The 14,633-nt window shown below is 43.7% G+C and overlaps 1 protein-coding gene across 14 annotated transcripts in view; it reads right to left on the reverse strand.

Moving 5' to 3' along the window:
- LOC140916036 (putative ferric-chelate reductase 1) overlaps positions 1–14,633 on the reverse strand; it is a 71,851-nt gene that overhangs the window by 55,758 nt on the left and 1,460 nt on the right. For all 14 annotated transcript variants that reach the window (XR_012160382.1, XR_012160384.1, XR_012160385.1 and 11 more), the window contains exons 2-5: positions 8,037–8,235; positions 6,940–7,076; positions 5,423–5,514; positions 4,893–4,977 (exon numbers count right to left, since the gene is read on the reverse strand). Coding sequence is in view for 4 of the 14 variants with exons in the window: in XM_073356931.1 (XP_073213032.1) it covers positions 4,893–4,977; positions 5,423–5,514; positions 6,940–7,076; positions 8,037–8,235 (513 nt within the window). In the remaining 10 variants the exon portion in view is untranslated. The remainder of the gene's footprint in view (positions 1–4,892; positions 4,978–5,422; positions 5,515–6,939; positions 7,077–8,036; positions 8,236–14,633) is intronic.

A 14,633-nucleotide genomic window follows, 5' to 3' on the forward strand; every position in this document is an offset into this window, starting at 1 on the left:
TTGATACCACCATATCTCCCTATGCTTAGAATAGGGAGTAACTGTTTATCTCAGATATTTTGTTGTTGTAACTCTGGGGAGATGCTGGCTTTTGGATGGCCAGCAACTCTGCAGCTGTTTGGAACATTTTCCTCTTTTTTATCCTCTTCTTCTTCCTTGCCACATCTTTATTGAGGGTTGGTGTGACCATATCTATTGGACAAGCTTTCCAGGTTGGCTGTTCAAGCCTGACACGCTTGGTTTGAAACTGGAGTTTCCCTGCTCCTAGGTGAGCTGCCTACCGAACTCCACTTGCCCCAGCAAGACTTGTTTTTAGGCAGTCTTTATTTGCCTTGATGTCTTCATCATAGGGCCTCTGTGGCATTTTATAGAGGTAGCCACGGCACCAGCTACCCCACCACACCCTGTTCAGAGATGCTGCCAGTTGGTCTGCCACTGCTTATTGGATATTTGCAGCTGTCCTGCATCTACAGGATGTTCCCTTAACTGCTACCTGGGGACATGCCTGATGGGAGATGATTGCTCCTTCACAGGTTCCTACATTCTATCCGTAACCCAACAGCACCTCCATGCCCAATGCCTGAAGGATTGAAGGGGTTCCTGAAATAGAAGGCAGAGCCTACAGACTGGCTGTTAAGCCAAGCTCCATCCTCTGGAACCCATCTACCCTCTGTCCTAGTAGAAGGGGATGGTTCTAGTCCTCCTTTAAAGGAGGAAGGCTAATGGATCCAGGAGAGATGGTTCTCCCCTCCTTTAATTTTTATTTCTTATTTTAAAAAGTATAAACATAAAAAGTTGTTCAATGATAATGTGAATATTCACGTTAGTTCTATTTGTCTGCTCTTTGGGGCCTAGCAGCAGCATTGCCAACCCCAAATGTCCAAAAGCCATGATTCAGGCTCACCAAAAATCATGAGATTGGCTTTAAAATCAGGAGATCACATAAACAATGATAGATTCTGAGTTCTTTATTTTCCTTCTGCTTTTTGAGTTTTTAGGGTGCACTGGGATCACATTTCTCCAGAGCCAAGAGCTGGAAGCTTACTTTTTCTAATGAAGGTTAAAATCGTTAGAACTGGAGCTTTAAAGAAAACAATTATCATGGGACTCATGACAAAATCATGAGAGTTGGCAACACGGGGCCTAGAACACCTTCCCCAACATAATTGCCCTCCCTTACCAGAGCATAAAAATGGCTCTTAGCCACACACCTTACAGCTCTGTGTGGCCTCCATGCATAAACACTGCTGCCACATGGCTCATTTAGCCCCTTACAGGGGCCTCTTTCCTGCTCCCTAACACTGTGTGATACCGCTGCTGACTCCTGACTGCATACAGTATTCACTTGCATTGCGCGTGTGATATTACTGACACTCACAACTGCTACACTTTGCTTAGAGTCTTTTCCTCCTGCTTTGGAGCGTGAGGGCGGGTGTTCCCAATCCCTGATCACCACTCCTTCATTATGCTCCTAAAAACAACTTAATGAAACAATTCTGGAGCCAACCTCTCATTTTAAACACACTTTTGTTTTATTAAGGAAATTGATTTCTAAAACAACAAATGGGAAATTTAACCATAAATTCTACTATCGATCATGGCCTCAGACAGGTGATAGAAAATCCTCCCAGTACACTTCACCCACATACTCTGGGATTTCTACACTGAAACCAGAGCCAGAGCAGGTGTGAGAGAAATTTAAAAAAAAAAAAGAAAAAAAAAAAAGTGCTGACTTGTTCACTCACTGACTAATTAACAAATCTAATCTAGTGGGACCCCACCCCTGTGTGGTTTTCACATTCACTTTGTTTTTTAAATAATGTAAAGTGGAGGAAAAGGAGTTTGCGCTCACACACCACCCCAAACCCCCAAAAAGGTATTTTTAAAATTTCCCGTAAACTGTATAACAAAGGAAGACGATCAGAGAGGTACAGCAGGCATAGGCGCGGGAAGTAAGGGTGCAGGGGGTTGCTGCAGCACCCCCAGGTTTTGCGCCCGGTGTCCCAGCTACTGGCCCTGCACCCCTGCCACCCAGGATCCCAGTCGCCAGCCCCGCTGCTGCTCGGGGGCTCTGCTGCTGGCCTTGGGTCCCGCTTGGCCGCAGACCCCGGGGTCCCACTTGGCCACAGGTCCTGCACCCAGGGACTCTGCTGCTGGCCCCAGGGTCCCGGCCGCTGGCCCGCATGCAGGGTCCCATCCACTGGCTCCAGGGTCCCAGACAGCCGCTGGCCCCATGCCTGGGGTCCTGGCCGCCAGTCCCGGGGTCCTGGCTACTGGCCCCATGCCTAGGGCTCCGCACCCCGCCCCCCAGCTGTGGCCCCAGCCTCCGTCACCTTACCTCTGTCTGCATCTCTGCTCCCGGCCCCAGCTCAAGGGGCACAGACAGGGGTAAGAGGGGTGCAGCTCAGCACCCCTACTCCAAAAACTGTTCCAGCATCACTGACAGCAGGTGCTCTGCAAGCACACTTCCCTGAGGCTCTTGATACAATCTGTCTCTCATTCCTCTATATGTACAGCTGGCAGGCTGGTCCCTTTCTCTTTCTGTATGAGGATGCAGTATATAAAATAAATGACATTCCACATGATGGTACCGAGACTGGTGTCTGACTGTGTTGTTATGTGCCCATTCTGCAAGTCCCAACATGGACACTGAAGTAAGTCCCTCCACTTGCATCATTTCACAAGGGAAGGGTTTGGGTCTAGACACAAATAAGAGGCTAGGCTCTCAGCAGAGTTCTCCTCCTCTCCTGCTATGGTTTCAGGATCTTCCCATCAGGGTGTGCTTCTGGGGAAGCCAGTTTCTATTCACTTGGATGAATGATAGTCTCTCCTCCTTCCCTGTGGAGAGACGTGTACCTCTCAGAAACTGTACTGCCCGGTGCACTAAAGAGGCGCTCCAAATGCCAGCGTGATGGTGGATAGGAGAGGTGGGCAACAGCCAGCGGATGCAATTCTGGTCGCACATCCCTCTTCACTGCTGGCATCAGATGATTTTTAAAGTAGGGTATGGCTGCCTCAGCCTCCCTTTTATCTGAGATGGAGGAAGCCATGGTGCTTTCAATCAGGGGTTGAGACATGTTGCCATCAAATAGTGCTTCTTCTCCCTGATGGGTTGGAGATGGCAATTACCCAGAAGAGCAGACAGCACAACTCCCCTGTCACTCTGTTGATGGAAGAGGTTCTCCATGAGTCAGTTTTCTCTCCAGCAGGCAGAGCAAGGAAATTTCTTGGCTCATTCCCATATCACTCCCTCTGACCAGCTTTAGAGCCTCACCAAAATGCCACTGGATGTTGATTAGCTTCTAGAGCAGTCAGTGGAAGGGTGACAAGTGGAAGCTGATGTCTGTCTGTGCTTGTGTGGGCCCATGGATGTACAACACTTGCACAGCTTCTCAGTGCTTAAAGATCAGGGGAGGTCACCAGGGGTCAGTGCCTTGGCCAAAAATAAATAAGTAAATACAAATTGAGCCAGGCCACTTGAAGCACGGTCTTACCAAAACAGCTGCTCCCAGACTGTGATGACTCCCCACCTTTAGCACAGCTTTTCTCTCCGCCCATACAGACGTTCCAGCAGGTAAAAGATGGAATTCCATCTGGTCACCACCTCCTGCTTCGTCTGGTGGCCTGGCAGAAAGAGTGAGCCTGCGGCTGTGTAAGGCTGCGGCACACTGCTCAGAATCGGCTGATATGGCTGCAGATCTTCCTGGTTGTTGAGAGCAATCCCTGGACTGGGCATCCCCTTTCAGAAATTCCCTTACAAACCAGACTGAGGCAGAGAGCAAGGCAAGAAACACGCTGGAAACCACAATCATGCACTGCCTTTGCGATATTTAATTCACTGTTTGCTGCCACAACCTCAGCAGAGAGAGCAAAGGGCCTTAGCCACTCCTCTGAGAGACCACACAGGTTCTCCATGTCCCTGCAAGTGTGGGGCTGTCCAAACTCACGCCCCGACAGTGAGGTATGCTGCTGACTGAGGGCAGACCTGTTGCCTGCGCTGCTGCTGCTAACATGTAGTCAGTGGCCTGAACCGCGGTCCACATATCAGTGGTGAGATGCAAACCCCTCCCTTCACAATGACCCAGGACATGCTGCACTAGAAAAAAAAAAGCAATGGAGACAAATAACTTGAAGCTTTAAAATTCAAATAGTGTGACTATATGGTCACACTAGGTCCTGTATGTTTGATTGCCTTCTGAGGATTAGAGAGAGAGTAGAGACAGAAGAGTCTTTAGCAGGGCCCACTGATCTAGTTCCACACTGAATGGATGGCATTGGTAGAAATGGTCTGGAGGTTCCGCACATCAGATCTGAGTATTAAGGCAGCAGTTTAAAGAATAGACCCTCTAGGGTACTTTCCCTGGAAACACCATCTGTGCCACTCTTAGGCAGGTGTACTGTGACAGCAACAGAAATCTGAAGGAATGCCATGAGGGTAGACAGGAGGGTTTCTGTACATGAAAAGCTAATTCCATTGGTTTAAGACAGGTCTGGTTCAGACAGAGGCTATACAATCTTTCCCCCTGTAGTTCTATCAAATCACCTCAATCCTGGCCTACAACATCTTTTCTATTCCCCTTCTTTGCTATTCTAAGACCAGCTATTGCAGATTTTGCCCAAGAGGCAACAGCTACAATAGTTATATTTACAATTAAGTGAAATCACCATCACTATCATAAAGGTATTTAAAATGGACTAAAAGCAAATTAAACATCTAAGTTTAAATTTAGTTCATTTGATTAGAAAACATAATAATCTTAGGAGTTTAGCTCTAATAAACCTCTCACCAAAAGTTTCCTGGAAAAATTGCCCCAAATTCATTCATTTGACTCACTATTATGTATATTTGTGAAACAATATATTCACAATCATATCAAAATGAAACAACTTACTGAGTCAACGGGGGAGCTGGAAGACACAAGAGTTTGACTTCTGACATCAGCCCAGAAAACACTCAAACTCTGAACGACAGTTGCTCTAGAAACAAAACAAACACCACACGCATCGTTTTGAGGCATTATTTTGGGAAATGTTCTGATAAGGCACCAGTAACGTTTCTAAATATATCAGACATCTTGCTGGCAGTAATCAATCCTGACTTTTTCAAATAGATAAAGGCATTTACCTTTAGAGATGGAAGTGGGATTTAACCTTAAGGGTGTCCATTGTTTGGGAAAGCACTGTTCAGTAACTACTTATGATAAGACAAAACTAAACATGAAACCTCATCTTGCCAGCATATCTTAAAAGTATTAGAAATGAAACAAAGGCCAGGGAGGTACTAAAAATTATGGGAAAATCTCAAATCACTGTCATTACAATATTGCTAAGGATAAGTCCTTTGCAAAATTTAACAGATTTTATTCCTTCTGCAAATTAATTTCTTTATGAAATGTTAGTATATTAGGAATCAAAAACGTACCTGAATTGTACATTTCCTGTGCCTGGTGGTGCTACCCAAATTGCTGTTACATTTTGCTTGCTGTTGCGATTTGTGTGACTCATTGCAGAATTCTGCAATTAAAAACCAAGCCGAATGCTCGAATGAAAGAAAGTAATGTACTTTTCCCCCTGAAATATCATGAGGTCCTCCTCTCATTGAAGCAGTGATCCAGGATATTAACTGGTTCAAGCTGGCTGACTTTTAGAGCTTCCACTCATACTTTCATTCTGAGCCAACTATTCCCTTTGAACAGTACAATGTTCTTCCCAGGCATCAACAGCAGCAAAGATAATTTAAATCACCCTGGAAATGAGAGGGCAGGCAGTTTCCTCTGATACCATTATATTGCTGAGTGACCAGCAGCTATTGGGCTGGAAAGTAAAATACAAAGTCCCCTGTCCAGTGGCCAGAGGGGCAAGAATCCTACAGTGGCTTCCAAACATTTATCTCCTCCCTTGACAGTAAAAATATCTAACCCAAACTGCCTTCTCCTCGAAGATAATCTTTAAACGCTTTCAACTGCAATTGCCTGAAATCAAAGATTAGCAGGTGGAATCACAGGCATACATTTTCCATTAATGATGTAAGACCTAGGCCTGGTACCTAAGGTCAAAGAAGTACTGTGGCCTCTGTCCAGATTCAAAGTGCTAGAAAACAAGACTAGCTACATACCTAGTAATTGTGCTTTTTCACAGAAATAGGAAAAAACACACATGATTTTAATATGCAATTGTTTACACTCACTCTGAAGCAGGACATAAAAAAACCCACTCCACTTGGCTCTCTGGGCCCAGATGATTTGCAAAGCTGGCCGTTAGAACAAACTAGGCACATTTGATGCAGAAATCACTTACACACAAATCTGGATGCCCAGGATGCAGTTCTCAGGGCTTGTCTACACATGGAGTAATTATTCCTGAAAAACTCCATGGGTCAAGTTTTTTCAACAATGACAAAAGGCTTTTCAAAGGCAAATTCCAAAAGAATTTGATGAAAAAAAATTAGTTGTGTTTTAAATCAAATAATTTTTTACTTTGGTTTCATTTTCAACCCCCCCAATCAGTTTTTTTTTTGTTAGTTTGTTTTCTCCCGTGTCCCCTTTTTTCCTCTTATAGGGGAAACAAAAAAGGGGGTGGGGGAGCACTCAAACCCAGAAACTTTTCTGCTTTTCAAAAGCTGAAATTTCTGTTTTAAAATTTTGAAATATTTTGAAAACGATTAAAAAGTATTTCCCACAAAAACTGTTACCTTTTCCAACCAGCCCTATTTGTTACTACTCTCACAGGCATTAGTCTACATCACAGAAAAACTAGTATACATCTTTTATTTTTAAAGTGATTTAGCAGAATTAAACACTTTAGAAAGCATGAAGCTGCCTCCAGATCACATTTAGTGTTACCTGTAATGCAAAAAGACAATATTTATCATATCTTTTACACAATGCAAGGAAAATAACTTATGAGTTCAACAAACTAGTTTAAAATGTGACCGCATACCTGAATTTGGTTACATAAAATACCTTGCGTGTTTGGATCTATGATTTGAAAAGTACCAACAATACCATCTCCTCTGACTGCTCGGGCCTGCAGTAAAAATCCTTTAAAATTGGAATTGTCAATTGCTTGTAGAGTCACTGAGGGAAAAAGATATGGAAGTTACTTAAAATAGTTAATTTAAATATTAGCTACTGTCACTCACTCTCTTTCATGAGATTGTCTAGTAAGAATGATGACCTGAAGAAGACCTTGGTATAAACTCAAAAGCTTATCTCTCTCACCAACAGAAATTGGTCCAAAGATATTACCTCACCAACCTTGTCTCTCTAATATCCTGGAACTGACATAGCTACAACAGCACCGCATACAAGATAAGACAGTGAAAGTAATAACCAGTTATAGCATCATTCAGCTTCGTATCACTAAGAATAACCTAAGAAATAGTATGGCTTGCTTCCATACCTCTTACCAGAGAGAGGGATGGTTTGATGCTAGCAGAATTGTGTATTGTTTGTGAAAATGTGTATTGCATTCTGAACATATGAACCTTGATAATGAAGAAAATAAGAATTGCAGACTGAGGATTCGACCCCTTAATTCTGTATTATCAGTTACATACAACAGCAGATTTCCTGCAAGCGGAATGTTTGTAATTTTGTGATCTATAAATACAAAGAACAAAGAAGATATCTAAAGGCAGAGAGAGAGAGCTATGTGTATTTACATAACTAAAGTAAAAGCACCTGAAGACCATGCAAGGCACATTTTAAACATATCTAAAACCAAATCAATAAAATAGGACACATGGCTAAATCAAACAAAGATGAACTAGAGGCTTGTAGGAGGTTTCTCCCCTGTGAACAGGGCTCAGTCTTGTCCCATGTTGTTGGAATTCTGAAGGCTCGACTGCTGGGGGAGAGCACAAGACACTGTAAAAACCATAATGGTATTCTGGTTCTGCACAGTGCAATGTAATACAACTGAAATGGCCACAATCAGTGAGCTAAAATAATGAGCCTCTTTGATATTTCTTTAAAAATTTTACATTCATTTACATTCCATCCAGACACTCCAAATTATTCAAAGTTCTAATTTACCTGTGATCTTGTTTCCTGGGTCAAATGAAGTGCTGGATATGGAGATCCTGTAAGGTGCTGAGGTAGTTTGTGAAACAGAGTTACCATGACTAGGTAACATGGAATCACAAGCTGGGCTGATTTTTCCATGTGGAAAACCAAGGACCCTTGCAGAAAACACCGCACAAAAAAGAAAGAGACAGTAAATCCAGTCTTCCATCTGTAGGGAAGAAGCAAATAATTAAAAAAAACCCCACAGGTACTTGCTGAAAATCTACTTGCACACCAATAGTCGAACTGAAATCCATAGGAATTTTGCATGTGCATGACATGTAGGGTCTGGTCCACTTGCTTTTATTGGAAGTCGTTAAGAGTTTCATATTAAGCAAAAAACCCAACATAATAAAATTTTATCAATTGTTCACTCCTAGGTGGGTTCAGACTTCTGATCATACCTAAATAGGACAAACCTGGAAACACTTCCAACTCACAAGATGTGATTTATATAGGACAATATTTTTAAAAGATGAAAATCATTATTCTAGAAAGGAATATAATTACAATAATAATATGAATATAAACTTGTTGAAGCAAGACCTTTACACCAACTAGATATCTCATTTCTAAAGTAGGCCTGGTAACATTCTTCAGTCTACATCCACTTTCTCAAACAACCACTGAATACTATAATTGGTCCATCAGTTTGATCAGAGACATAGTCTACAGAAAAAACAAACCAACCAATATTCTGTAAGCAGTCCTAAGTTAAATGGTTTTAAAGAAAAAAGGACACACTTGTAGTTAAATCAGCCCCACCAGGGGAGCAGATAACAAAACATCAAGTAGTGTAACAGCTTAATTCCAACGCAGACCACAGTGTCTTTGAAAAGACTGTTTCCTTCCCTTCTCAATTTTGGGAAGATATTATCTCAAGAGAAAATTGAATTAAAAAATAAAATCTGCTCACAGTGCTAAGTAATTTAAATTGTATGTGCATGCATTCTCTGCAAAACAAACATTGGCTGCAGTATTTTATTCATGGTTCATAGGAGCAGAAATTTTAAAACAAAGGTATAATGATCCTATCGAGCATGTTGTTGTGCACTAAAACAACAGATAGCATGACCAGTTACTGAAGAGTAATATAAGATTCTATATTCACAGATCTGCATATTGTTACCACAGTCCTGAAACTCCCGATCCAATTATTGTCTCAGTGTCTAAAATTATTAGGGAATTTAAGACAGTGTTTGTACTTAATTAAAAAATATAAATGATTTATTAATGCTCTTTTCTTTAAGGCTCCATTTCTCTAGGATACTGTCCACCACAATTTAAATGGGCCTATTTAGTTTATGATGGCAGCTGTATAAGAACACAGTTTGTCAAATTTTGTCTCCCTTGCTTTTCTTCCCACTATGTCTCTCCTGGCAGCCTAAGATCTTCATTCTCAAATGTATTTCACTAGCTCTAGATTACCTTATCCTTCCTCTTCCCAAAAAATTAGAAGAACATATGCTGATGTTCCTCCCAGGTTTCCAAATACCAGAGTCCTGCTCAATTTCACCTCTGTTCTAGATTCAACCTGCAAATTTTAAATCTCTCTGTTGGATCATATTAAAGAAGTTCTGTATTAAAATCACAAATGAGTTTGATTCCCCATAATTTAAATTCCAGGCTATTACTAATTAAGAGGTCTCTTGGTTTTTGGTACTGTTTCTCTCCCTCTATGTGTGAAACTTGCAAGCTGCTAATTGCGTTAGTACATTCTAAGACCGAGTCTGTTCTCAAAGCAATTCACAGAGAGAGAGACTCAAAGCAATACTCTAACAACAGAAACAGCACCCAGAGACTCCCCGCCCTTTTGTTGTATTAACAATTGTGATTAAAATAGAGATAGAGGATGTATGTGGATGGATGCTTGGTGTGGATAATAACTGAATGATCAGGGAGGTGCCAGCCTAAGAATCCAGTGTCCATCGGCTGAAGAAGGCATCAAGTGGAAATAACCAGAGGACCCCCAGAGGGCAGACTGGAATCCACCCAACAGCCTCAAGAATGGGAGAACCAAAGAACAAGATAACATCTAGCAGCACGGAGCCGTCAGGAATGTGCCATCTGCTGATTGATTCAGCAACAGCATGATGAAGCAATTCCCATAGACTGGCATAGGAAGAAATTCCTATAAAAATGGACTCTAGAAAGTGAGAACTTTGGGGTCTGATTCTGCAAACCAACTTCCAGGAGCATCAGATGAGCATCTAACGAGGCCCTGCTCCCTCCTCATGTCCTGACCACCTGACCAGTGGCTTGGCATTAGCAACTCTAAGGCTGGTAACTATGATAACAACCTTGCAGAACCTCTGTGTCTGTGTGTGTTTTTGTATGAATGAATGTGTGAATAAATATGAGATTGAATGAAATGTTATAGCTATAATTAACTGCTTACTATGGATTCTTTCTGTATTCCAAATAATTGTGGCATTTTGCCCTTTTCCCTTTAATAAGATCCTGCTGGTTTTTATTTTATTGGTAGAACATCTCTCAGGTGCCAGTAATGCTTCTCCAGACTACAATGTCTTACCTGCTCTCTAGAACTGCTTTTTATTAGAAAATGTGAATTCTTGTCACAGGGTCTGCACAGGTTTCCTCCTTCTCTTCCCTGTGCCCAGGCTGGCAAAATAAGCTTCCTCACACCTTCTTCCAGTGTTTCACCCTTGTGCTTTTATTTACGGCGCCACAGTGTAGTCCCCTTTATCCCCCAACAGTTATCCCCTTTCTAGGGTCTCCTGTCCCGTGAGGTTCCCTTCCTGTGGTCAGGGCCGGTGCAAGGATATTTTGCGCCCTAGGTGAAACTTCCACCTTGCACCTCCCAGATCATCACTTATTATAAACTTTCAAAAATGAATACTGCATAATGTGGCATTGTTCTTTAGAAATTAATACACGTTCGGCTTGAAAATTAATTTAATTATTTAGTCTACATATTTAATGAAAATAAATGGCCTTGGGTCTCCTGCACGTGGCTAGAGTCCCTCCCCCCCCCCGCCTCCCACTGGATCTGGAAAGGACTGTTTTGGGGGTCAGAGCACAGAGCTGGGGGTTGGGATCTGGCTTCTATTCTCCACCATGGCACCAACTCACTGGATGACTTCAGGCAAGTGACTTCCCCGTTCTGGGCTTCAGCTCCCCACAGCGCTAAAGTGTAAAATGGTTCCTTGCTCCTGGGCTGGAAAGTGCAATGCAGGTGGGAGCGGTATCTGAAGGCCTGTCTTCCCATGGGTGTGAGGCGAGGACAGAGTTCCAGCCTCCATCATGACCGTCCTGGTTGCTTTACTCTGCCCCACGCCAATCGCTGCTGAAGCCCCTTACTCAGAAAGCTCTGGCCCAGGGCAGAGGCGTCAGTGTCATTCTGGGCCTGATTTTCAGAGATGCTGAGCACTTCAGGTCTTATTCAGGCAAAACTCCTGCAGATTGCAAGGAAACCAGTGAGCTAATCTCCAGTCCTATCACAGCAAACGCTGCTTGCCTTTCGTCTATGGCTGGGCTACCATGCAATCCTGTTCGCTCCTCCAGCTCCTTTGGGCAGGAAGAGATGGTGGTAGGAGTTTAATGGATAGATGTAAGCCACTGGTGATGATGCTCTCAGTTGCATCATGCCCTGGTTTGGTTGCCTTCTCTAAGGGAAGTAAGAGCCTAAAGGACTTCACTGGGAAACTGTTGCAAAGAAGTTGGCACCCAGTTCCCCAAGCCTGGCATACAGCATGAGCACAGGGGGAGGGAGGGTACCGAACGAAGTGGTTCTCCCACATGTGAATGTTCTCAAAGCTGCACGTGTGCTCGGGGCATTTCCCTGCGGCCACTTGCAGGGGCTCTAGCCTGCGGGACAGCTGGACACGCCACACTGCTCTTACAAAGCCCCCTTGCGCCGTTCCGGGCTGGACCCCAGCCACCAGTCCCTGAAGAGAAGCGGGTGCTCGTTACCTTTGGTGTCTGCCCTTCGGGTCCTGCCACCTCTAGTCTCCTCCTCGCCCCCAGGAAGAAGAGGAGAGCAGCGATCTACAAGATCCCCAAGAGAGAAAAAGCCAGCTGGCGACTCAGCCATCTCATCGCTCAAAAGTCCCCCCTGGCTGCAAGGCGCAGGGCAGAGGGGCTGGCTCCCCTGTGGCAGGGGGAGCACTACCAGCGGGCTGCTTCCCCTGTCGGGGCATGGCTGGAGTGGGGGCTGCTCTGAGCCTGGGCAGAGACACAGAGTGGTGAGTCCTGGGCTGGGCGCTGCTCGGGCCCGGGGGTGAAGAGGGCTGGGGAGTGGGGAGGGAGAGGCTGGCTCAAAGTAGGAGCTGCAGCGCCAGACTGCATCAGTCTCTCTGGGAGGCAGGAAGGTGTTGGTGTGTTTCTGGCTGTGCCACCCTGGCTGGCAGCCCCCCGGGAGCAGGGGGAGGCGCTGCTGGCTGCACTGTTTCCCCTGCCACTGCCAACCACAGCATCCCCCCGCCTGGAGCAATAGTGTAAAAAAATATTGGGGGGCACCGCTTTTTGGCGCCCCCAAATCTTGGGGCCCTAGGCAGCCACCTAGTTCACCTAGTGGTTACACCGGCCCTGCCAGCAGCAGGATGCTCCAGTACTGATTGGGGGGAGGGGGAGGAAGACAGTAAATATGGGACAAGTTGCCTGTTTTTAAGAAAAAGTTGGGACACCTACAGGAGGGCTTAAATATGGGACTGTCCCTTTAAAAACGGGACATCTGGTCACCCTATTCATAAATGATCTGGAAAAAGGAGTAAACAGTGAATTGGCAAAATGTGCAGATGATAAAAAATTACTCAAAATAGTTTAATCCAAAATTGACTGCAAAGAGTTACAAAGGGACCTCACACAACTGGGTGACTGGGCAACACAATGGCAGATGAAATTCAATGTTGATAAATGCAAAGTAATGCACATTGGAAAACATAATCCCAACTATACATATAAAATGATGGGGTCTAAATTAGCTGTTACTACTCAAGAAAGAGATCTTGGAGTCACTGTGGATAGTTCTCTGAAAACATCTGCTCAATGTGCAGTGGCAATCAAAAAAGCTAACAGAATATTGGGAATCATTAGGAAAGGGACAGATAATAAGACAGAAAATATCATATAATGCGTCTATATAAAACCATGGTACACCAACATATTGAATACTGCATGCAGACTTGGTCACCTCATCTCAAAAGAAGATATATTGGATTTGGAAAAGGTACAGAGAAGGGCAACACAAATGATTAGGGGTACATAACACCTTCTGCATGAGTAGAGATTAAATAGACTGGGACTTTTCAGCTTGGAAAAGAGATGACTAAGGAGGGGGATATGATAGAGGTCTATAAAATCATGAATGGAATGGAAAAATTGAGTAGGGAAATGTTATTTACTCCGTCACATAACCCAAAAACCAGGGGTCACCCAATGAAATTAATAGGCAGCAGATTTAAAACAAAAAATATTTTTTCGCAGTAAAGCTCCACAGGTTGTTGCCAGGGGATGTTGTGAAGGCCAAAACTATAACAGGGTTCCAATAAGAACCAGATAAGTTCATGGAGGATAGGTCCATCAATGGCTATTAGCCTGTGGGCAGGGATGCAACACCATGTTTTGCGTGTCCCTAGCCTCTGTTTGCCAGAAGCTGGGCATGGGCAACAGGGGATGAATCACTTGATGATTATCTGTTCTGTAACTCACTAGACCCAACTCCCCTACCAGAGCTGAGATAGAGCCAAGGAGTCCTGATGGGGCCTCTCTCTCCCCCCAGAGTTATTAACAAAGTAAGAATATACATTAAAATTTTAAACCTAACCATTGTCCCTTAAGTGACTTGCCACAAGATGTCAGTATTAGATGGTAGTATTAGAGCTGAGTGGGTCTAATATTTAATTTTCTTTTGTTTATATAGGAATTAGATACAGTGCTCCTGTCAACTAACTGCTAAGTTATCTGCCAAAAAACTAGAGTTTTCAAGTGCCTAAATATGCCCTGGAATCATGGTTAAAGTCTTCCTCCACCCAAATCTGAAATGGCATCCCTGCCACAAGCCCTCTCCATTTTTACCTTTCAAAAGAAACAGAGTATCAGAGGGGTAGCCATGCTAGTCTGTATCCACAAAAACAACAAGGAGTCCGGTGGCACCTTAAAGACTAATAGGTTTATTCGGGCATAAGCTTTCGTGGGTTAAAAACCCGCTTCTGCAGATGCATGGAGTGAAAATTACAGAAACAGGCATAAATATATTTGGCACGTGAAGAAAAGGTAGTTAACTTACAAGTGGAGAACCAGTGTTGAAGGCCAATTAGGTCAGGGTGGATGTGGTCCACTCCCAATAACTGATGAGGAGGTGTCAATACCAAGAGAGGGGAAATTGCTTTTGTAGTGAGCCAACCACTCCCAATCCCTATTCAAACCCAAATTGATGCTGTTAAGTTTGCAAAAGAATTATAGCTCAGCAGTTTCTCTTTGAAGTCTGTTTTTGAACTTTGTTTGTTGAAGAATGGCTACTTTTAAATCTGTTGTAGAGTGTCCAGGGAGATTGAAGTGTTCTACTGGCTTTTGTATGTTACCATTCCTGATGTCTCATTTGTGTCC

This window comes from Lepidochelys kempii, chromosome 8 (genome assembly GCF_965140265.1).
Source record: "Lepidochelys kempii isolate rLepKem1 chromosome 8, rLepKem1.hap2, whole genome shotgun sequence".
In the NCBI taxonomy this organism is placed as follows: domain Eukaryota; kingdom Metazoa; phylum Chordata; order Testudines; family Cheloniidae; genus Lepidochelys; species Lepidochelys kempii.